Below are 25,109 nucleotides of genomic sequence, written 5' to 3'. Positions count from 1 at the left end.
CGGCGGGGGCTCCGCGCCGGGCCGCCTCCCCAGCGAGGGGGGCAGCAGCGGCGGGGGGCTGGGCGGCTGGGGGGGCTCCTCCTCCGGAGACCCCGACTCCTGGTCCTGGGACGAGGAGGAGGAGGAGCAGGACGACAACAACAACAACAACACCGGCGGCGGCGGCGGCGGGGGAGGAGGGACAACGGCGGGTCGCGACCCCGAGCCAGCGCTCCCCCGACGCAGGCGCAGCGAGGACGGCCTGGGCCGGACCTCCAGGTACCTCCAGACGGACGGGGACTACGTGGAGCTGCTGGAGCCCCGGGGGGGGCCCGACGGGGGGGCCGACGCCCGGCAGGCGCAGCCCTCCTCCTCCTCCTCTTCCTCGCGGTACCTGGAGATGCACGCCATCAGCAAGACCAAGACGCTGCCGCTGTGCCGGCGGAGCTACGCCATCAAGCTGAAGAGGGGGAAGGCCTGGGGCTACGGGAAGGCAGAGGGATCCGGGAGCTTCCGGAATGTTATAGGCGGGAAAAGGGACGTGACGTCGACGCACAGGGGGGACACGTTACCGGCTCAACCCTCGCCCCCCAGAGCCGACGAGCAGGGCGGCGTGGGGCGCTCGTACTCCTCGTCTCTCCACGACTCGGACGACGGCGAGAAGGCCCGGGAGAGCCAGGGAGTTTATTTCGAGGGTCCGTCCAAGGAGAGGAGGCCCGGCGTGGGCAAGGAGAGGGAAGGAGTCGGCCTCTCGCAGCCGTGCAGGGACGGGGGTAAGGAACACGAGGGCGTCAGTGACACTTTGGCCAGCAAAGGCTCCCAAGGCTTGACCAATCACAAGCTGTTGCACACGATTGAGGGCCAATCAGATCCCGGGTCCCAGTCGGACTCTGTGTTCGAGGATGCCGATAAACCACTGAGCGGGGACAGCGATTCCACCACGCCCACTTCAGAAGCTCCGGAATGCGTACTCAAAGCCGGCACGCCGTTGGCCGACCTTCCGGGAAGCGGGGCGAATGCCACCGTCCCATTGGTCGACGGAGTTAGCACGAAGAAATGTCAGTTGATGGGACAATCTGGAACGTGTGCGGGTTCTGCCGACCCAAACGCGAGCCAGGAACCGGAGAAGAATGTAGTGAAGACCGCTGGCAGGGACTTACCTCAAGGTAGAGACGTCAGAGCAGCAGCAGTGCGGGCTCCCAGGTAACCCTATCTCATCCTCCTTCTCATTGGTTTATTTACTTTTTCCTCACGAAAATGCATTGTGTCATTAAAGTTATATAAATGTGGTCACATGGTCCCTACAAAAAAACAGTTACTAAAGTTTACAATAAGATCATTTTAGGGTTTGTTTGTAATGCATTGGTAAATCTGCTTAATTTCCCTGGATTTTTTCTAATTTCCTAAATTCTACATCCTTGCCGATCAATTGGATTGTTTTCCATGTTAAATGCTTATCAATTTGGGATAAATAATATATGAATGACTTTATCCATAATAGGAGAAAGAGGAAGGGAAAGGGGGCCCAAAGAAGGGCTCGCTCCGGTGGCCGTGGCAACCAAAAAGCTTCTAAAGCTCTGCCTAAAGCTCCGCCCCCACTTCCCGCCCGCCCTTCCTCCGCCAAACCGCCAATCACCAAGGACAGCCAATTAGAGATAGCAGAGGAGTCTAGTGGACGGGACAAAGAACAAACTTCGTCCAATCAGGGAGCTGAAGAAACCCAACCAAGGAAAGGCAGCACAGGTGAGATAAGAGGGATCAGTCAGGTATCTGTAGAGTGGTGTTTGCTTCAGTCAGTCTTACCCAGAATCAGATGAGTTGTTTAATGACAATTTCCTCAATGCGTGTAAGAGAGGAGGGTTCACTGGCATTCCCTTTCCGATAGCATCTTCCATTGACATCCAGAGTTACAGTAGCCTAGCTCATCTTCATGTAGTAGATCGCAGATCGTAGTATGTATACAAACACACAGATCACTTTGATTCCCCAATGAGTACTTGTAGGAATCGTACAGCGAGATACCCCCTAACCCCTAACTACTCCTCAATGTCGTGTATCCGGATTCACTCTCCCTTTGGAGAAAAAGACTTAAGAACTAAGTGACCTCCCTTAAGGTCAACAAGTTCCATTTCTCTTCGTTAAATGCTTCACTCACTCACTAATATTCATTCACATTGATCCACAGAGACTCAGACCGAATCTGACTCCATCAGCCAATCCGGTACGAGTTTGTCCAACCACGATGCTTCAGAGTCAGGACCTGAAACCCCTCGTCCCGTCCTATCAGAGAACCCGTCTGCTGAAGCCCCGCCCCTCCTGAGGGAACTGGACTCTGATTTGTTACAGTCTGGGAAATTCAAGCTATCCGGTATGTGATTGGAAGACAGTTAATTTATACTTTACAGCGAAAGTTGACAAAAAAAATCAGTAGTTGATCGGTAAGAATGGCTCATTGTTATAGGGTTATACAAAATATTTATAAATGAATATAATAACTTAATTTTTGTTGAATGTTCGCAACCACCGTGTAGTTATGATTAGCTTTTTTATGCTATAATTGACTAATTTAGTCCGTGATTAGCTCGTCCTATCCTACAATGAACTAATGTTATGCTATGCTTGATCCAACTCAGGTACGGTGGACAGGCTTGGCCGGGCTCTGGTCGTCACGGAAACCCACGTTCCTGAGGAGGGCTACAGTGCTGAGGAGATGGCCAGAGTTCTGTCCTGTTACCACAGAATCACTCGGTAAAACCCACTAGAGCTTCATATATTCATAGTCTGCACTAACAACCCAGAATTAAGATGAGTTAACCTATCATTAACCTCATTAAATAATATTAAAAACACATTCTAAAACATAATGTCAACACAAAACAACAGATAATAATACCAATAGTAATGAAGTCATTATAGAATAAAAATATGATTACAATCGGCCTGTCTATGGTTCTATTTAAAATATGTAATGTCATAAACCCACACAGAGTTGAGGATCATGTCTGCACAAGGTTCAGGGCATGTTTCAGTCTGTAGTTTAGAATATTATGTCTATTCTGAGTCACGATCAAAAACAAACCCAACCAGAACCCTACCAACGTACCCAAGAACCCACCTAATGCCAAACAGGGGTTGGACATGGAATTGTTTTCAACTCGCGAGCAATGGCGACCGGGTGGCTGTTTTGTACTCCTTTCCCTCTCCGGTTACCTCGAGGCCACAGGCCTGATCCTATCCCAGCAGGAAGGGAATTCTCGGGAATCATTTCAAGCAAAAGGAACTCATTATGTGAACGTCCGTGATTTGTGTCGGGGACTAGTTCGGCCCCAGGTCAGGAGTTTACCAGCATCGGCGGCCGTCTACCAACAGCCTGATTTGATGTTTCCTTCGCTGGCTTCCTGCCAAGTCCAGGAGTCTGGGAAAGAATCCAAGAGGGGGAAAAAAATCACTTCTTTCTTTTAGCACAAATCCTTCTTAGTGATTAAGTTAGGTATTTATACAGCTCTCTTGTAGTGTCTCTGTGTGTAGCGAGCAGACTGAGTTGTTGTACATTTATGTGCGGGGTGCAAATGGTGGTTATTCCCATGATGCATTGCTTTCCAGCCCAGATACTTACCTTGACCAATAGCATCACAGACCAATAACCAGCTTTCGCCTAAAACCTAAAGTCAACCATCTTTGACCTAAAATATAAATTTTTTAGATTTTAATCCGTCGCTAGATTAATACTCAACATACTCAACACACATCGATTTTAAAAATCATACTTTACAATCTTTCATTTAAATCCTACTAATAACAACGTGTATGATGCCAGATTAGATTATAACAGGAAGAAATATTTTATCCGCTCTGAACGTGAACTTTAACTGTCAAAATGTGTTCTCCTATCTCTATGAGGGCCTGACTTGACATTGCGCACCACTGCTTTATTGCAGGGAGTTCCTTGGCGTGCCACAAAAGGCGAGGCTAATTAGCTTAGCATATGTTGAACCAGTTGTAATGTAGCGCTGCGGGGACATATCCCCCCAGATCCAAATTCTGGCTGATATATTTATCTTAGCATAGCTTGACGGCTGGTTCGCACGGTGCTAGCCAAATTAAGTCATTTTTCTGCTCCTTTTAATATCCGCACTTGACATTTCTGTTTACTACTATAGTCTCTTCCACTCTCTCTCTCTCTTCAATTGATTAAAAATAGTTGTATTAGCATCGAAAGTAGACATTCACATTCCTAAAGTAGTTACAAATTAAACAAAGAAAATGTAGCAAGAAAAGCACTTTCAAAAGTTGCAAAGTTTGATATAATAGTAGAAGAAGAGTAGAGAAAAAATCAATAATGGTTGGTTAGTTGATTGAGTCTCTCTCTCTCTCTCTCTCTCTCTCTCTCTCTCTCTCTCTCTCTCTCTCTCCTCTCTCTCTCTCTCTCTCTCTTCTCTCTCTCTCTCTCCTCTCTCTCTCTCTCTCTCTCTCTCCTGACAGCTATTCCTAGAATATCCTGTTCTATCGAAACCAAACTCCAAAACCTTAGCATCCAGACTTTGCTTGTCCTCTCGTGGTATTTTAACTTCTGTGCCAATGAACGTTTGCACTAAACCTTTAACCAAAGTGTTTATGGGCCAACTTTGCCCGACGTGGCGTTCTTACCGAAACAAACATTTAAGTACAGTTGATTTGACCTTTTCCTGGGTTTTTAGGAGATCTTATGCAAAGTGATGTTTTTCTCATGAAGGTTAATAAGTCGGCTCTGCTTTGCCAGATGATGTGCCAGGAATGTAAACCCAACCTTTACAAATTAAGCATTTTACTTTTCCTGCTCTTACTAAGAGCGTTGAATGTTATTCACTTAAGCCCTACTTTAAATCCTCTTTTAAAGAGATCTCCAACATTGAAGAGAAATCTCTCTGTCTCTCTCTCTCTCTCTCTCTCTCTCTCTCTCTCTCTCTCTCTCTCTCTCTCTCTCTCTCTCTCTCTCTCTCTCTCTCTTCCCCCCCCCCCTCTGGATGTCCCTCTACCTCATCTCTCTCTCTCTCTCCTAACATGTCTCTCGACCTTCTCCACAGCCCGGCAGCCAAAGAAAAAGGCCTGACCGTGTTGATTGACAGCCGCCAGAGCCCGCCCTCCCCTCTCTTCCTGTCGGCTCTTAACCACTTCCAGGTGAGGTCTGCTCCCTAAAATATTGCCGCCAAAGGATTTCCCGCCAAAACAGCTAAATGCTTTGTTAGCTTGAGTGTACAGATGTCAACAGTGTGTGTGTCTGTGCGTGTGTGTGTGTGTGTGTGTGTGTGTGTGTTAAGGTCTTGGTTCCAGGCGGTCTTGGTTCTGTTCTGGTTCTCCTGGAAGAACAACAGGATGCCACCGCTCTCGAGCTGGAACCACTGGAGGTACGATACTACAATATATATACTGTAACGATACTACAATACTGCACAATATATGTACTGTAACGATACTACAATACTGCACAATATATGTACTGTAACGATACTACAATACTGCACAATATATATACTGTAACAATACTACAATACTACACAAGTATATCTACAGTAACAATTATACAATGCTACAAAAATATAAGTATTGTAACTATACTACAATACTACGCTAGTATATCTACAGCCACAGTACTACACAAGTATAAATACAGTAGCAATACTCCACAAGAATATCTACAGTAATAATACTACACAAGTATATCTACAGTAACTATGTTAAACAACTCTCAGTAGCTCAACAGCGGTACACTTTCACACACGAGACGAGATAAGCCTGAGGACACCACGCTGTATTAACTGCTTTATTAAATCACTACTTTGCCTAATGGCTCTTAAGCGGAGAACCAGATAGCTTAAATTATTATCAGGCTTTAATTGAGCTGTTGGATCCTAAGGGGAGATTTCTTCCAACACGGTTTAACCGGCTCTCCTCCCCCCTCCCTCCCCCCTCCCTCCCCCCTCCCTCCCTCTCGCCTCCTGTGCTCCCTGTGTTCCTGTGCTCCCAGGTCCACGCGGTCCAGGGGACCGGGGTCCTCCAGCAGTACGTGGACCGGCAGCAGCTCCTCACGGACATGGGCGGGGACTTCAGCCACGCCCACGCCGACTGGCTGCTCTTCAGGCTGGTAGGCTGACACTGGTGCTAGGGGAGGAGGGGGAGGGGAGGGGGAGGGGGAGGGGGAGAGGAGGTCCACAGAGAGGAAGGGGGGAGAAGGGGGGAAGGAGAGGGGGAGAGGAGGTGCACAGAGAGGATGAAGGGGGGAAGGAGAGGGGAGGTGCACAGAGAGGAAGGGGGGAGAAGGGGGAGAAGGAGAGGGGGGGGGGGGAGGTGCACCGGGAGGGGGGAGAAGGAGAAGGGGAGAGACTCGGGAAAGTGGGGAAGGGAAGGAGGCTTTTTTTGCACGAGAGTCATGACTGAGAAACAGAGAAAGACGGCGCTAGCGAGAGATGAAGGGAGACAGACAGAGAGACACAGGGGGACGGAGCAAAATGGAAGAAGACAGCGAGAGAGGTCATACGAGGGATAGGCCACGAGAGACAGACGGAGGGAGGGAGGGAGACGGGGAGCGGGACAGAGAGTCAGACAGAGAGGGGGGAGAGGCTCAGACGAAGGGAGTGGAGGCACTGAAGGACAAAAGCAGGGGAGTGATATTATCTGAGCTCCCATGGCTTCCATCCAAGACATCTAAATCCAGAGCAAGGATTAGTTTATCTGCGCATCTGAAAAACTTGCTTCCCATCCCCGCCGATCACCCCTGGCCTCAAACATGTTGAGCATGTTTCTGTTCTGTTTTTGTTTCTTTACAAACAAAAGTTGTAGCTATCAGTTTAGACTGGGGTGGGTTACATAAACAAATTCATGTTACGTGTATTATTTTCCCGCTGTAATATAAAAAAATAACTGAAACCACGTTGTATTAAGTGGCGCCCACATAGAACCACCGAGCCCGAAGAATGGCCGAGTGATCCCTAAAAGCCTTAATAAATAAGCTATAGTAACTTATATCTCTTCCTCACAGAGCCTGGAGAGCCTGACAGAGCGGTGTGAGGGCGCCCTCTCACTGCTAGGAGAGGCACTGCGCTCCATGGACGCTGAACCCATGCCAGACAATATCAAGGTACTTAGAGAAACACCCAAGACGCTCAAGACATGGCTAATCACACTATAATTAGCGTTTTCTCTGTTAGCATATGTCTGTTTGCGTATGTCTCTCGGTTTGTGGCTATTAGCGCATCTCTCCTAGCTTACTTCTTTATCAGTTGGCGTTTGGTGTTTAGTACAAAGCACCTGCACATCTTTCGATTGAATGTTATTATATCTACCAAAACTTTTATAAAGAGATACAAACAAGAGTAACAGAGATATTTTAGAAAAGAGGGGGCACTTTTATACACTCATAATAATATTAATAATATTTGTATTTTATATAGTGCCTTTCTGACACTCAAGGTCGATAGACAGGGGTGTAGCTTGGCAGCTTGGTGTGGTATGTAGTCAGAATATGTTCCATAACTAATTTGTTCAGTGCAACGGCCCAAATGGTTATGCTGTCTGCGTTCTTAGAATTGTTATGTGACGCCCGCATCTTGATTTTTACCTATTGAATTTCTATTTCTTTGTCCGAATCATATCTTTGCAACTTTTTCCGCTAGCGGTTTTTCAATTCAATGTGTATATTATCTTAATTGTGTGTGTATGTTATGCCCTCTGAAGTTCCTCCATGCCACCCCTAGGGGCGCCGTCTCCCAGTTCCATAACTCCTTAATAACCAAAATCAAGATTTGTGGTATTCCTGAAGTCCTTCTTTCTTTGTAGATTATATTGTTTAAATGATATTATTGTAAATACCTTTGATCAATATAATCTGTTCAAAGATGTCTTTTTTTTCTTCCACAGGCTGTTCCTTTAAGTATTGAAAAGCACAGAGGACTCATGATGGACGTCCTGGCCGACCAAAGACTAACAGAGCTGCAGCAGAGGGGTGGGGCCTGGCTCGCCGGATTAACCAATAGCACGTCAGGATTGGCACATAAATCCCCAGACTGCAAGTAAGGAAGTTCCAATCTGATGAATAAACACTTTCATATATACTTTAGCATCCTCAATATACTCAAGAAGATAATTTTTGTTGTACTGTATGAATGTCATAATGACATGACTTGTGGAACACACTCTCACTCACACACATACACACACACACACACACACACACACACACACACACACACACACACACACACACACACACACACACACACACACACACACACACACACACACACACACACACACACACACACACACACGCACACACATTCATAAACTCGCACACAACAGTGTCCTGTTCTGGTGGGCTACATCATTGAGCTGTGGTCTTCTTGCTAACTTCTCCTCCTCTTCCTCCAAACCCCTGAAAGAGTTAAACTGCTCCCCTAAAGTAGTTTCACACACGGTTGTTATGTTCTTCTCTAAATCTCGGAGACCATCACAACAATACGTGTTGTTTACATGTTTTGACCTCGAGGCGAGAAACAGCTGGTGGAGAGAGACGTAAACTTCACATCCTGTTATAAAACATACCGTGAAATAACAAAAAACAAGGATCTGGGTTTTTTATGTGATTTGGCAAACTCACAACTGCGATTCTTAACATGGTTGTGCATTTTTAAACACTGTTGTGTGTTTGCTGGTTTATTCTCTTATTGGACAAAGTTTGGATAAAACTCTGGGTAAATTAAATCAAATAGGAAATTTAGTAGTTCAGCCCTGTTCTTATAGGTTGACTGAAAAAAAATTATCTTCACAGCATGAGTAGTAGACAAATAAGGGCAGAAACTTTATAAATGATCATAAATGCTATGGTTTTGAACTGATACTCAAAATACATTCCATGTATTTTGACTCAAAATACATTCCATGTATTTTGACCATCCAAGAAAATAACTGCGTTAGTAAGTATTGTTATCAGTAAAACTTGAATGACTATTTAGAACATTTGACATTTTTTAATCCAAGTGAATGAATGAGCCATTGTCATCTCCAATCGTATATCCTGTACAAACCAGTGACCTTTGCCCTCTCAGAGCTGCCCTCGCTGCGACCTCTGACCTCTATGAGAGCGTGGACGATGCCCTTCACCGATTGGTCCGCATGTCCAACCAGAGAGGCTGCGACCTGGAGGCTCTCGGACGTCTGGCGGGGCTGGTGGACAAACTGGAGAAGGTGACAGCAGAAACACATCTCAGCACTCACTGTCCTCAGCCTCATGAATACAACTCATCTAAGTATTTGTACAGGGAATCATTAGCACCCTTAAAACCTCACTCTCTGTCCCTCTCCTTTCTCTCCACCTGTTTCTTCTCTCGTCTAAATCGACCTACCTCTCCTTCTCCCCCTTCTCCTCAGTGTGACCAGGAGATCAGGGAGGTGCAGTCCCAGCTGGAGGAGTACAAAGACCCGCCCCTGTCCCTCAGCCGGCTGTCCGTCAAGCAGCACAAGTTCAAGAGCTTCAGGGAGACGGCCAACGTGAGTCCACACACCTGCTGGCTCTGCATGCCTGCCTGTCTGTGGGTCTGTCTGTGAGGGCCTTTTGATAGATGCTTCTATCTAAAGTGGGTGACATGCTGTGAGTGCGGACGTTGTAAGCATAGAGGGCCCTAGGAATCCTTTGGGGCCCCTAACCCTTCTCCGACACTCATTCAGTCATTCACAACAATAATCATCACATGACCCTACAACCACCCCTTCTACTACCACTCCCCCTGATAACACGACTACGGTTACGAGTTATGCTGATGACGTTGTGCTGTGCCCCCAGGACGTCCACAGCGAGAGCCTCCAGGTGCTGGGCCGGCTGGAGGTGTGGGCCGACCTGGACTGGTCCGGCCTGCGGGACGTCCAGCTGCTGCTGCCCCCCGTCAGGGAGAGGCTCATCGACATGAGTCACCTGCTCTCCCACCGCTGGAGCTGCCTGGACAACACCCAGAGGCTGCTCACCACGCTGACTGAGGTACACACACTGTACTGTACACACTGTACTGTACACACTGTACTGTACACACTATACTGTACACACTGTACTGTACACACTGTACTGTACACACTGTACTGTATACAACACCCAGAGGCTGCTCACCACGCTGACTGAGGTACACACACTGTACTGTACACACTGTACTGTACACACTGTACTGTACACACTATACTGTACACACTGTACTGTACACATTGTACTGTACACACTGTACTGTATACAACACCCAGAGGCTGCTCACCACGCTGACTGAGGTACACACTATACTGTATACACTATACTGTGTACACTGTACTGTACACACTATACTGTACACACTATACTGTATACAACACCCAGAGGCTGCTCACCACGCTGACTGAGGTACACACACTGCTCTATACACACTATACTATACACACTGTACTGTATACACTATACTGTATACACTATACTGTACACACTATACTATACACACTATACTGTATACAACACCCAGAGGCTGCTCACCACGCTGACTGAGGTACACACACTATACTGTACACACTATACTATACACACTGTACTGTATACACTATACACACTGTACTGTACACACTATACTATACACACTGTACTGTACACACTATACTGTACACACTATACTATACACACTATACTGTACACCCTATACTGTACACACTATACTATACACACTATACTGTACACCCTATACTGTACACCCTATACTGTACACACTATACTGTATACAACACCCAGAGGCTGCTCACCACGCTGACTGAGGTACACACACTGCTCTATGTGCACTATATTGTATACGCTATACTCTATACTATACATACAAACACTGGCTGTCTGATCGCTTGAACTGCCTGAGGTTGAGGTATATACATCCTATAGCTACACAGTATATGTCAAAATGTCTTTATTAATCCTGCAGGTGCAATATATAAATAAGCAAAATGAAGGTATTTATATTCATCTCTGACCATAAACTCTGTTTGCGTGCATTCACACACACACACACACACACACACACACACACACACACACACACACACACACACACACACACACACACACACACACACACACACACACACACACACACACACACACACACACACAAAATACAACTCGCTGTTTACAAACTCTGTTCTTCCTCCTCCTCCTCTCCTCCTCCTCTTCCTCCTCCCCTCCTCCTCCTCCCCCTCCTCCTCCTCCCCCTCCTCCCCCCCTCCTCCCCTCCTCCTCCCCTCCTCCCCTCCTCCTCCCCTCCCCCTCCCCCTCCTCCCCCCCAGGCCACCCAGTGGTGTGACGCCGTCTCCTCGGCCTCCCCCTCCTCCTCCCCCCTGGCCTCCCTCCCCCCCATCCCCCCCTCCCGGTTCCAGGACGCCCGCTCCCTGGCCCTGGAGCTGGGCGGGGGCCCCCTGCTGGACCTGTGGACCCAGACCATGGAGCGCTACCAGCGGACCGTGGCGCAGGTGAAGCCCCGGCTCCTCCAGGGCCCCGGCCACGCCCAGGGGCCCCAGGCGGGGAAGGGGCCCAAGACCCCCTGGACCAGCAGCCTGTGGGAGCTGATGGGGCCCGAGGGGGAGGGCGAGGGGGACTGGGGCGGAGGCGGCGGCGCGGACGGGCCCCTGGGGACCCTACAGGCGTGGGGGTCCCTGGCGTCGCTGTTCCGACCGCAGACCTGCTCCACGCTGAAGATCGCCGAGCCGGCCGGGCCCAGGAAGGAGGGCGGGGGCGGGGCCTCGGGAGGGGCAGGGGGCGGAGCCGGAGGGTTCCTGCAGAACCTGCTGAATCCGGCCAAGAAGACGGTGAGATAGACTGTCCTTAAAGACGAACATGAGATGAGCTCTCTCTCTCTCTCTCTCTCTCTCTCTCTCTCTCTCTCTCTCTCTCTGTCTCTCTGTCTCGCTCTCTCTCTGTCTCGCTCTCTCTCTGTCCCTCTCTCTCTCTCTCTCTCTCGCTCTCTCTCTGTCTCGCTCTCTCTCTGTCTCTGTCTGTCTCTCTCTCTCTCTCTCTCTCTCTCTCTCTCTCTCTCTCTCTCTCTCTCTCTCTCTCTCTCTCTCTCCCCCTTCCTCTCCCCCTGTCTCCTCTAACCTCTAACCCTCGATGCCCTCCCCCCCTCCCCTAGCAGGTGGCGGCCGACGCCCCCGTCTTCCAGAAGCCCCCCAGGCGGCGCCACCCCAGCTTCGACCTCCAGGCCCTGCTGGCCCCCCGTCGGTCCACGCCCACCCCCCCCCCGGCCCCGCCCCCGCCCCCCTGCTCCACCCTGGCCCCGCCCTGCCGCGCCTCGCCCATGTCCTGGCTGGGCCGCCGCGCCGCCCTGGTGGACCCCGTCGTCACGGCGACGCTGGCCGCCACCATCCCCATGTGGGGCGACGGCGGCGGCGACGGGAGGGCGACGGGAGACCGAGGGGGAGGCGGAGGAGGAGCGGGGGGAGGCGTGGGAGGAGTCAGAGGCGGAGGTGTGTTGATCCGAGGCGTGGAGGTCAGCAGCAAGGAGGTGGTGGACCACACGGGGTCGCCACGGCAACACGTGCTGCTGGGACGCATGGAGCGAGAGATGGGGGGAGAGAGGGCGGGCGCCTCCACCACCACGCAGAGGTAGGGTGTGTGTGTGTGTGTGTGTGTGTGTGTGTGTGTGCCTGTGTGTGTGTGTATGCGTCTGTGTGTGTGTGTGTGTGTGTGTGTGTGCAGTTCAGAGAGATCAAAGCTGTGAGCTGCTCCTGTCCCCTCATCCCGCTGTGTGTGATGTCACATGACCTTTTCATCCCCCCGCCCTTCATCTCTCCATCATCTCCTCTCCTCTTCTCTCTCCATGGGTTTCACGTCTCTTCTCATGCCCGTCTCCCACACTTTTCTTTTCAGTTTCATTAAGCAAATGGAGGTTTCATATAAACTCTTACTTTTTCCCCCCTAATTTAGTTTTCCATCCTCTGATATTAGATCAGTCTCTTCATCCTTGTTGAAGAGACTAATTACAATAATTTATAAATCCCTCTCCTTCTCCTCCTATCTCCCTCTCCCTCTCTCTCCCCGACTCCCCCTCTCCTTCTATCTCTCCCTCCCTCTCCCTCTCCCTCTCACTCTCTCTCTCCCCGTCTCCCCCTTTCCTTTTATCTCCCCCCCCCCCCTCCAGTAAGCTGTACCTGCTGTGGTGCAGGATGCTTAGTGCTGAGCGTCAGTACGTGGCCGTGCTGAAGGGGGCGCAAGAGACCTTCCTCCCCCTGCTGGAGCTCCCGGACACCCCCGCCGCCCTGCGGGGAAAGGCCGACGCCCTCTTCCCCTGCTGGGCCGGCCTGAGCAGCTTCCACGCGCAGTACCTGCTCCCGGCCATGGAGGGCGCCCTGCTGCAGAGCCTGCTGCAGCACGACTGCTTCAGCAAATACGTGAGTGAGAGGGGAGCATCATGCACTACAGGGGGGGTTTGGATGAGAGATGTTAAGGTTAAGTCTGAGTCTAGAGAAAACGAAACATGGGATAGCAGGATTAAGTTACTATGCAACAAATAGCTGGAATAAACTCCCTAAGGATTTAAGACTTGCCCCAACTCTGAGCACCTTTAAAACAAGACTGAAGACTTTTATGTTTGCTATAGCTTTCTGCTAAATATTAAATACATTCTAAAAAGCTTTTTTAACTTTGCCTTTATTTTCTATTTTAATACTAAAATGCCTTTTAACTTTCTATTTTACTCATTTCTTTGCATATTTTTTCTTTTACTTATCTATTATTTTATTTTAGTGTATGACAATGTTTATATGTGAAGCACTTTGAGTCTGCCTTGTGTATGAAAAGTGCTACATAAATAAAGTTGCCTTGCCTAGAGTTTAAGTTAAGTGTTACCAGTGTTATGGTCAAGTTGAGATGTTAGAGATTGAGTTAAATTCAGGGTTTGTTTTATTTTCTATTTTACTATTATCGTTTACACAACAACTTACCCTGACTTCAGATACCGGTCATTAAGGAGCATAAAGGGGACAGCAGGAATCTTGTTCAAGGATGCCTACGGGTTAGGCTGCAGACATTGGGGGATCGAACCCAGAACCCTTGGGTGGCTGGGGGTTAGACACCCAAAACCACTAACTATTTGACGCATCGTTCTTCTCCCCACAGAGTGACCACTTCCTCCAGTACTCCCATTACATCCGGACCAAACCAGAACTGGACTCTCCGTTGGTCACACAGGCCTCCGACTTCTTCAAGGTGAGACCTTACCCTCGGAACAATCGGCTCCGCCCGGCTCCATAATCCAACGCACCCATGGAAATAAAAAGAGCGTGATGGGAAAGTGTGGGTCACTGGAATGAGAGAGGAGAGACGAAGATGGGGAAAGGAAAGAGAAATAAATAAATATAAATGGCAGCCTATATCCACATGGATCAAGAGATGCGAATAATGACATTTTCCGTGTGAGAGAAAAAGAGAGAAAGTTCCTCCAATCTCCACCATCCACGCCCAGAGTGAAACTCGTTATCTTTTCCCACCTTCTCTCGGCGCACATTGTGTGAGAATTTCTTCGGAATATAGAAAAAGTGGAATAACGTTGGCACATTTACATAATAATGTTTAAATAACAAGAACATTATTGACATGTATTAAATAGACGCACATGAGCGTTTCAGCAGGGAAGCATACGTTAGTCTGTAGCGTATAGTGTCATTAGCTGCGTGTGCTAAACAACCAGATGTCTTGACAGTGGTGTGCAAAAAAACAGCGTTTCTCTGGCACGTCGGGGGCCGCAGCCAATCACAGCAGCGCAGCTCCTTACAGTGGAGGCAATTAAATGCGAGTTGTTTACAGTACGATAATAGGATGTTTATTGTGCTGTGGGGAAAAGCTAATTAAAGCAGGATTATATGGAATTAAATTCACGGTGATAAGATTACACCAGGGTTCTCCCGCCCGTGGCGTCGATGGGTCCTGGTGTGTGGATTAGGAGATAGTAGAGTGGAGAGGAGTAGATATCTTACAGGGGCTGTAAGGACTGATGTTACATCGAAAGATCTGTTTCATAGTTCTAGAATTCTTATCAATGTTCCATTGCTCTTCTTTAAATTCTAATGCAGCGCTTTAGATCTCAATTTTAATTCCTATTCTAAAGTCCTTCAACTCTAAATTGAAGTTATAATCGGCACTTCTAGAACTCTACATCTAAATTCTAATCAACAGCTTTGCGACTGTAGTTCTTGTGCTGTGGTTCACATCGGCGGCCACTAGGGGGCACCGTAGGTCAACATCACAAAGCACCATTATGTACCTACAGAAATGAGAGGAGATGATGATGGTAATGACGAAGGCACTAATCATCCTGTTAGTATGATTGCTACGGGGATAAATGAACAGCAACCAGAATATGCCTCAATCATACAGTTAGCTTGGGAAACACGTGGGCATTAAAACAAGCATCACATTGAGTTTGGGCTTGATTTTGAGGATGTTCAGACAGTTTAAGAGCAGAATTGACAAGTACGTCCCGTGTGAGGAATTTAAAAAGTATGTTTAACTTTCCTTCTCTTTATCCCCCCCCCCCCCCCCAGACGAAGCTGCCCCCATCCTCCCCCCTCTTCCCCATGGCGTTCCCCCGCTGTCTCCATGCCCCGCTGCAGCGTCTGGAGCAGTACTGCCACGCCCTACAGGAGCTGGGGGGCCTCAACCCCGCCTCCGACTCCGCCCTCTCCATGCTCAGACACGCCCAGCGCCACGGCGAGGACCTCCGCGCCAGCGACCTCATCGTCGGCTGTCCGGTGAGAACGCCCGATGAAAAGTCTGCTGTGGTATCATAATAAAGCATGCAATAAATTTTACTTAATACTTGTTGTGAAAACGCTAGACACACTGTAACAACACGCATTAGGAGCTGCTGTACAGTCGGCACTGGGCCGGGGAAGACGCCTGATGTAAATTCCTGACTTGTTTTTGTGTTCGTTTATATATAATATGAAAATGTAGCTCTGTCTTTTCAATTTTCTTTCCAACCCGGGATAAGCCTATTGGAGCAGTAAGCTTCAGTCTAAAAATGACATGTCTCTTGAGTTGGTTTGACCTTTTAATTGGTCCAAAAAATTTATTGGACCTTTTAAAGGGTCCAAAAATGTTGTTGCTCTGTAGGCTTCTAGCTCTGTGTTTCCTGCTGATATCATGATATCACTACTTTTTGATGGCATAACTCTACGGAAGCCTTATGGGCCCATGCTAATATGCAGTCTAAATAATAATCATATTGAATATAAAACAATAACTCAAAATATCCAAACTAGACATTTACTAAATATGGCTTTTACATTTAACAAAAACGACCAAAATGTATTAAAATGTCACCTTGTCAAGTCACTTTCATCCTTAATCATTATATCTATTTTTGATAAATCTAAAGATAATATAAAATAATAATAAATATCTTGGAAGAGATCTATAGGAAAAAGACGATTAGATTAGACTATTATGATTGCGAGCGATTGAGGTTAACAACTACACAGGTGGATACCGTGGTCACAGCAACGTTTGGTTGAGTTGATTAAGAAAGGCCATATTAACGGTAATACTCAAAGTGCACCACAAGGAGACGCTAAAATACTGCAGGAATCCACCAGCGGGCGCTGCTGCTCTACGACACACACACACTCTCACATACTCAAACAGACACACATATTCTCACACTCACACACACGCTCACGCTCACACTCCGACTGTGAGAGGGATGGAGGAGATTAGGATCCCTCCCTCTGGGGTGCTTTTAAAACTCATAAAATAACGGAGCGCAGGTGTGTGTGGTCTGTGTGTGTGTGGGGGGGGGGGGGTCTGTGTGTGTGTGTGTGTGTGTGTGTGTGTGTGTGTGTGTGTGTGTGTGTGTGTGTGTGTGTGTGTGTGTGTGTGTGTGTGTGTGTGTGTGTGTGTGTGTGTGTGTGTGTTAATGTGCATGTGAGAGCCAATAAGTGTAAGCCTGTGTGAGAGAAATATGTGCGTTTGTGTGTGTCTGCGTATATATATAGGTGTGGGTGCGTGTGTGCGTCCTTGTGTGTGTCAGTGTGTGTGTGTGTGTGTGTGTGTGTGTGTGTGTGTGTGTGTGTGTGTGTGTGTGTGTGTGTGTGTGTGTGTGTGTGTGTGTGTGTGTGTGTGTGTGTGTGTGTTTCTGCCTGTGTGTGTGCGAGTGTGTGTGTTCATGTGGGTTCCACACATGTTTGAAGCATCACTTATCGTAGCCCACACATCAGGGGCGGTTTATAAATAAAGTAGTGTGTACTGTGGTACGAGTACTGCCATACAAGTACTGCGTCCCCACATAAAACCCTAAGCCTCTGCTGAATGACGGCTTCTCCTAATTCTGTTAGTGCTGAGTGTTTGGGTGGGTGTGTGTACGTGTGCGTATGTGTGTGCGTTTGTGTGTTTGAGTGTGTTTGTGTTCACGTGTGCGTTTGTGTGTGTGTGTGTGTGTGTTCTTTCACGTGCGTGTGTTTGTGTGTGCATGTGTGGGCCCTTGCTGTAAATATTTGTACTAGTTTTTGAAGCCGTGTGCACTCAAACAAACAAAATACTGCGGGAGAACTTGTGTGTGTGTCTGTCTATCTTTCTTACTCTTTCTTGATACGTTTTTACACGTTTTAGGTTTTATTAAAATGTCTGCTTTTATGTTTGTCATAAATATATGGCCTTTTAAGCCCTTTGAGACTGTATATATATATTTTTACTTAAATGTTATATAAATATAAGGGAAAGGAAATAAGTGCATGAATGTACTTAAATATATATTTTTCAATGTATTTGGGCTACTTACCAATTGTATATATTTTGTTATGTATATTTCTATGTATATATTCCTATCTCTGTGAGCTCAATTCAACTATATTAAAGAGTGTATATATATATATATATATGTACAGTATGTATAATCTATGTGTGTGTGTGCTCCCTGCAGGTGTGTGTGTCGGAGCGGGGGGACCTGGTGAGGCAGGGGGAGCTGGTGGTGTGTGGGGGGGCGGGCGCCCGCAGGAAGAAGGGGGGGGTCCGGACGGTCTTCCTCTACCAGAACATCCTCATCTTCACCAAGAGGAGGACCTGCAGCGCCGCGCGCACAACTTACACACACAAACACCACATCAAGGTACACACACACACACACACATACACACACACACACACGGAATCAAGGTACACGCACACAAACACACTCACTCACTAACTCAAATAATCGAAACACACACAAAAAAAAACATGATCAAGACACACCCCCGCACACAGCATCAAGGTACGCACACACAGACGCACCACCCCCACACACACAAACACAGCGGGAAGGTCCACACACACTAACACACAAACACACACTCACACACAAACACACACACACACACACACACACACACACACACAGCATCAAGGCACACACACACACAGAAACGCTCACTGGACTCATGCCAGGCTCAAGCTGCATGGAGTGCACCGGGTAACGGCTGGATTTATTCGCAACATGCAAAGTGGATCGTGAGATTTGACTCGCATTGTTCTGAACCACACGCTCCGCGTGAATAATTGATGAGCTCATTTCCGCACCTCTTCAAAAACACGTAGGCATCCGTGAGCACAACACCGAAACCTACACGCATCTAAAGAAACCGTTCGAAAGAGATGAGCTGAGCTGAGCTTTGTGTCGAGGCGTCCGACGGCGGCCTGCATCGGCCGCAGCCCTCTGACCGTCCTTTGCATTTGAGAGAAGTTTCATAAGAGACCCCTGTCCTGGCGTTAACCCCCTCACACACCCCCCCCCCCCCCCCCTCACCCCCCCCAGAGCTGCGAGATGGGCCTGACCCAGAGCGTGGGCGAGGACGGCCTGCGGTTCGAGGTGTGGGTCCGCCAGGCGCCGCGGGGCCGCGACGTGCTGACGCTGCAGACCCCCACGCCGGCGCTGCGGGAGGCCTGGGCGCAGGACGTGGCCCGGCTGCTCTGGACGCACGCCATCAACAACACGGGTACGAGAGGGGGGGGGGGGGCGGGAGGGGCTGCATCGATCTGTGTCTGAACCTCTCTCTTCGAACTGCCGAGACGTTCCCTGCGTTTAAACGATGGCGGTCCAACATGAGGCTGGTGTATGACGCGTAATATATATTAAAAAATATATATATATCTTAAAAAATTGGTGCTACAAGTATATAAATATATAGGTAATAAAAACAGTAATCCAGCCATAAACCACAGCAGTTAACCCCGTCTTGGTTCACATCAGGATCTACATTAGGACTAGAGAGTTTGGAGAGTAGAATCGTCTGAATACTCGGTGTTAGCCAGTCCCAGCTGGTAGCCATCTTGGATCCTGGGAAATCCGACAGCTTCCTGTCAACAGTCTCCTCCCCCCTGCGGTGAGTCCAGTTAGAGCTGCCATGGGCCCATCGCTCAGGGTTACCATAGTATCCGTTGGTCCATTTTTCAAATTTTTGTTCATTTAAAGGCACAAACGCGTCCTCCACTGGGGACCGGCTAGTGCAGAGGCTTCTTATTACTCCCAGCCCAACGGTTGTCGGGTCGATTCCCCACGAGTAACCTGTAGACCTCCTTGAGGAAGATACCCTCTAACCCCTACCTGCTCATGTATTGTTGTCTTTGCTTCCGTTTATTGTATGATTATTTAATTCCAAGAAATGATAAGAACACTCAATCAGATTCAGTGATTTGATCTACTTTTAAAATTACGACTCAAATGAAAAAAGCCATTTTGACCTTCCGTTGACTTGGTTTGAGTAAAAATATGGAACATATCATTATGAAACTAAGACAACATTTGAATGAGGAATTGAATAGCCAGGACTGAACGGTAGAGTAACGCAGTCTGTGCTCTGCAGAGCTGTGTCTGAAGGAGTCCCTCTGCATGGGCATGTCCAGCAAACTGCTGCTGGACGTCACCGGCCCCCACTGCCCCGAGACCGACTCCATCAGCACCCTGACCGACAGAGGTACCCCGCACACGCACACACACACGCACACCCGCAGACACACGCGCTCGCGCACTCACAGACACACACGCACGCACTCACACACACACACACACACACACTCACGCAGGTCAGAATTTAATGAGTGTTGACGTCACTCAAACATGAAAATCATAATGTTAATATATTTTTAAGAAAATATATATTAACTATGTTACTGTGCAAAAAGACCATACATTGTTCAGAATTTCTCTCTCTCTTGCTCTCTCTCTCTCTCATTATACAATATTTTCCTCACATTCATTTTACATCAAATTGTAAAACGTAAGTACCAAGCACCACGTTGTGATAGGCCCGCCCACCTGCTACTAACAGCCAGTCAGAAACTAGAGTAAAAAAAAAGAATAATTCCTGGATTCATGAATGGGTGTAATACATGACTCTAACCAGCAGGGGTCCCACAGAGCAGAGAATCCCGGTGGTATTCAACGCATGAATTGTCCTCCAAAATAGACAGGATGTTAGAGATGTAATGTGGGAGAATTCCATCCGTCTCTCTCGCTCTCTCTCTCTCTCTCTCTCTCTGCTCACACACATTCTGTACTCAAATATCAGCAATAGAAGGTGATACTACAACATGGAAGTCGAACTTGACCACAGATAGTATATTACAGTGATATCTGTTTTCAAATATGAATGAATATTAGCACTATTGAGAACAACATTTGTTATAATAATGTTAATCATGTTAATAAGCTAATAATGAATGATGATGATGATGATGATGATAATAGTAAAGAACAGCAAAACCCTTTCCACCGTGTGACCTACAGTTCAGTCCTCACCTGTTTCTCACCTGTTACATTTTAATGTATTTGTAGTAAACGGTTTCATTTACCTTCCTCTCTCTCCCCCTCTCTCTGACATCTATCTCCCCCTCTCACTCGATGTCTTCCTCTCTCTCTCTCTCTCTCTCTCTCTCTCTCTCTCTCTCTCTCTCTCTCTCTCTCTCTCTCTCTCTCTCTCTCTCTCTCTCCCCAGTCCACAGTAGTTGTTCTGACTCGTCCTCGGTGGGGAGCCAGAAGGAGGGGGGGTCTCCCGCCTCTGGGAGGGAGCCCAGAAGGAGCTCTGGGTCCTCCTGCTACACACTGGTACACACACACACACGCACAAACAGGTTCACTAGTACAAACACCCACACATGCACTCAGTGGTACACACACATACATGCATGCCCACACAAACACACACATACCGACTGGTACACACGCACACACACATAGACACATGTGTCTATGTGTGAGATTTTATCATGGAAAAATGCCCACATTTCTTGGAATCCATGTTGTATAGTCTGAATGTGTTGCCCAATGATTACACACACACACACACACACACACACACACACACACACACACACAGACACAGACACAGACACACACATACATTTAAATGTCTCCCAATCTCTTTATCTAGCAAACAGAATAAAACAGATTGGCAAACAGACTGTGAAAGGAACAGATTGACACTCACACACACACACACACACACACACAGTCCAAGTGGTTCAAACGCACAGAGAAGAGTTATGTACATATTTAACAACAGAGAATGGTTTTAGCTCTGCCGTGGGGACACAAACATACACACACACACACACACACACACACACACACACACACACACACACACACACACACACACACACACACACACACACACACACACACACACACACAGACTGAAAGATGTTGTGTTTTCTTTTTCTCCCAGCAGAGTGGCTCACCGTCCACAGCTGTGTAGGAGCCTGGTTCATCTCAAACCCCAGTACGCACTCTTCTCTTCTCTACACGGCACCGTACTATACTGTTCTACACTGTACTGCACTGTTCTACACTGTACCGTACTGTACTGATGTCATGCTAGAGCCCAGGATAACTCTGGCCTAGATATCATCTGGCGTTGACTTCTGTTCTCTCTCTCTCTCTCTCTCTCTCTCTCTCTCTCTCTCTCTCTCTCTCTCTCTCTCTCTCTCTCTCTTTCCTGTTCCTCTCCTGCCTCAGGAACTGGAGTGAAGATCATTATAAAAACATCTCGCAATCTCCGGCTGATATCTGGACTCCAGCTGGACATGAAAACAGAGGAGGAAAACAACCAAGCAAAGACACTGCACAACTATTTCAGTCACTCCCTCTCTTTCCTGTGCAATTCCTACCTCACATGCCCTTACAACTCCCTCCCCCCAACCTTTACTCTCCATAGGAAAAAGAAAACTACTCTCAAAATTGACTGCTCACATCCCAATCCCCCCCCCCCCCCCCCTTAATATAAGCTTCACATTTCACCCCCTGAGGCAGGAAGGAAGGATGCGATGCATTTTAAACAAACCAAAGAGAAGAGGATCCAAACTGTCCCTTGCCCCAGAAGAGCCCTCTGCGAGCCGCCATCTTGGATCTGCCTGTCTCAGTCGCTGGCGGAGACATTGACACCAGAGGCTCTTCAGAGCCACAGAGAGACCATTGTCTGCCCCCCGACTCCCCACTAGGCCAAACCACTTGGTCTCTAACACACTGACAGGCTGACTGGCTGGGTCACTGATAGGCTGACTGACTGGTTCACTGACTGGTAGACTGGCTGGGTCACTGATAGGCTGACTGACTGGTTCCCTCAATGGCTGGAAGACTGACTGGTTCACTTACTGGCTGACTGACTGATAGACTGGCAAGGTTGCTGACTGAATTACTGACTGGCTGATTGACTGGTTCACTGACTGGCTGACTGACCTGTAGACTGGCTAACAGACTGACTGGTATACTGACTGGATAACTGAGGTGGCTGACTGAATGGTTCACTGACTGACTGACTGACTGACTGACTGACTGACTGAGTGGTGGTTGGCTGACTGACTGACAAGTTCACTGATGGACTTGCTGGCTGAATTGCTGTAGATATCCATCGGATAGTAACAGGAAATGATGCGTGGGTACGCGGAGTGGAGTGTATTGAGTCATCGTCGGCCATTTTGACAACACTGATGGAGGGGGTTCTGGCTTTTGAAACTTGGCACCCCTCAGTCTCTCTCTCTCTCTCGCTCTCTCTCTCTGTCTCGCTCTCTGTTTAGTGTGTGTGGTATAGACCAGGTGAGATTAAATCTATGGAAATGAGATTGAGGGAGTGTACACATTAACACACTCATGTGTGCGCTCACACACAACCACACGCACACAAACACAAAGACAGTCATGCGTTACGTGGAATTACACACGCACACACACACACACAATGCACACTGGCTCACACTATAGCGGGCAGACATTCCTATTGTTGTGAAACAGAGGGGCACTGTTCACACACACACACACACACACACACACACACACACACACACACACACACACGTACACATACCTAGTCTCTTGCACACACATACACACTCATATGTCCTCTCTCACCCACACACACCCCTCTCCCACAGCGTTGTGAGTCCTTTGTAGAGGCTGGTACAGATGAGCGGAAAGCTCACAACGACGGGCCGGGCCCTGTTACAGGAAGTGGCCCCTTAAGCCCCGCCCTGATTCAATCACCAGGGCCTGTGTTACCGTAACAACCATCTATACATTTTGGGAATTCTGCATTTACTTGGGCTAATGCTGTTCCTCTGTTGTTGTTGTTGTTGTTGTTGTTGTTGTGGTTGTTTGTTGTTTGTGTTTCAAACAACGTTGAACCAAAGATTCACAGCTCGTAATATAGGAATTGAGGCCTTGGCATTTTCTGTTAGTTTCTACGATTTTTACATGTTAACGGCATAACAAAAGAAAATACAAAGCCTAAAGATGCTTTTTCTATCGTGACGGACAATCTTTTTATACTAATAATGATATTTAATGATATACCTTTTTGAATGTGTTTTTAATGGAATAATGTCATATACAGGTGAATCTGCAGTGTTATTTTGGATAATAGCCTCAATTGAATGTGTTTTCTATTATAATAACATGCATCTCTGTATTCAAACAATCTTCCATTATTTCTTTTAATTCTTGATGTTTCCTTGAACCAACAAAGAAGGAAACAGGTGTTTTTATGACTTTGGTTTAAAGATGTTTTTAAAATAAGGGAAAATGCAATGCTCCACCTGGGCTAAACGTGCCTTAGCTAAGCTTAGGGTTGACCTGCATCTCTAACTCGCGGTGTATTGTTTGAGCCGCGAGCTTGGAAATATACTGCAGGTCAGCCAAACAAACTGGAAAACTGCCTTTAAAGACGATAGTGGTGTCGATACCGCACATAACTTTGTATTAAGCATCTCATCAACGACAGCAGCCTGTCAATAATGCTAAGCTCGAAAGGCCTACCTGAGCTACAAAGGCTAGGTTACAATCCCACACGGCAGGGTGCTCTGAGTCCAAAAGGGTATTGTGCTTTTTTTATCCAAGTGATTTCCCGGCCCAAGCCCTCCTTCTGGGGGTAACTCTGCTTGAAAATGTACAAAAAGAGTGAAAAACAGAAAGTAGAAAGAAAGGAATTGCAAATGACTATTGAGCTGTACTGAATCAATATGTAATTTTCAGGCTCGAAGACGTCCGCTCAATTCCTAGCCTATAGGTGTTTGGTGCGTTGTGTTTATATCGAATACAACGTAATGAATGCCATATTTCATTCTCCTTGCCGTATATAGATTTTACAAACATATATATATATATATATCGTTATACTCATAGTTTCCAGAGCCGACGTACCACTGCAGTGTTTGTGTACATAGAAACTATATATTCTCTTCTGCATACTCTCTGTGTAACGACCTACTCTCTGCAACGATGTTTACATTTTTAGGGGCAAAAGGCATCGGAATTTCAGAATTTGGAATGTCTGGGAAAAAAAGGAAAAATATTCGGCTGGGCTTATGATGTACTTGATGAGGATTGCTCTCTCAAATCGAAATAAAACTGGATGCCAACCGCCGTCTGTGTGTGTGTGGGGGGTTGTATTTTTTATTTTTTTTTCAAAGCTTTGCGGACCGATAGAAAAAGGGCGGGAGAGGGAGGTAAAGAGGTAGTGCTTGAACTGTAGGAGAGAGAGAGAGAGGGCCCCGGGCCCTTCAGAAAGAGGCCCCAGGTCCTCTTTAGCCCAGCGAGTACTGTAATGAGCTCGCCAGCTGGTTCGAACCACAGCCACCAGGAACCAGACGT

At 47.6% G+C, this 25,109-nt stretch overlaps 1 protein-coding gene across 2 annotated transcripts in view; it reads left to right on the top strand.

Moving 5' to 3' along the window:
* Positions 1-24,876, top strand: part of arhgef40 (Rho guanine nucleotide exchange factor (GEF) 40) — a 39,124-nt gene extending 14,248 nt beyond the window's left edge. The window contains exons 5-27 of one of the 2 annotated variants that reach the window (XM_056575502.1): positions 1-1,182; positions 1,481-1,722; positions 2,165-2,347; positions 2,613-2,727; positions 5,043-5,136; positions 5,277-5,363; positions 5,984-6,100; positions 6,995-7,093; positions 7,873-8,024; positions 9,060-9,198; positions 9,382-9,501; positions 9,794-9,985; positions 11,290-11,808; positions 12,132-12,601; positions 13,137-13,386; positions 14,114-14,203; positions 15,538-15,744; positions 17,913-18,098; positions 18,783-18,963; positions 19,831-19,941; positions 20,962-21,071; positions 21,697-21,747; positions 21,984-24,876. The exon at positions 1-1,182 is cut by the window's left edge and continues 124 nt beyond it. In XM_056575502.1, the coding sequence (XP_056431477.1) occupies positions 1-1,182; positions 1,481-1,722; positions 2,165-2,347; positions 2,613-2,727; positions 5,043-5,136; positions 5,277-5,363; positions 5,984-6,100; positions 6,995-7,093; positions 7,873-8,024; positions 9,060-9,198; positions 9,382-9,501; positions 9,794-9,985; positions 11,290-11,808; positions 12,132-12,601; positions 13,137-13,386; positions 14,114-14,203; positions 15,538-15,744; positions 17,913-18,098; positions 18,783-18,963; positions 19,831-19,941; positions 20,962-21,071; positions 21,697-21,723 (4,873 nt within the window). In that variant the 3' untranslated portion in view covers positions 21,724-21,747; positions 21,984-24,876. Of the gene's footprint in view, positions 1,183-1,480; positions 1,723-2,164; positions 2,348-2,612; positions 2,728-5,042; positions 5,137-5,276; positions 5,364-5,983; positions 6,101-6,994; positions 7,094-7,872; positions 8,025-9,059; positions 9,199-9,381; positions 9,502-9,793; positions 9,986-11,289; positions 11,809-12,131; positions 12,602-13,136; positions 13,387-14,113; positions 14,204-15,537; positions 15,745-17,912; positions 18,099-18,782; positions 18,964-19,830; positions 19,942-20,961; positions 21,072-21,693; positions 21,748-21,983 lie in introns of both variants that reach the window. The other variant, XM_056575501.1, reaches the window with a different exon arrangement.
* The last annotated feature ends 233 nt before the right edge of the window (positions 24,877-25,109 follow it).

This window comes from Gadus chalcogrammus, chromosome 17 (assembly GCF_026213295.1).
Source record: "Gadus chalcogrammus isolate NIFS_2021 chromosome 17, NIFS_Gcha_1.0, whole genome shotgun sequence".
NCBI classification, from domain to species: Eukaryota; Metazoa; Chordata; class Actinopteri; order Gadiformes; family Gadidae; genus Gadus; species Gadus chalcogrammus.
Note: the sequence above shows the minus strand (reverse complement) of the source record. Positions and strands in the feature narration are given on the sequence as shown.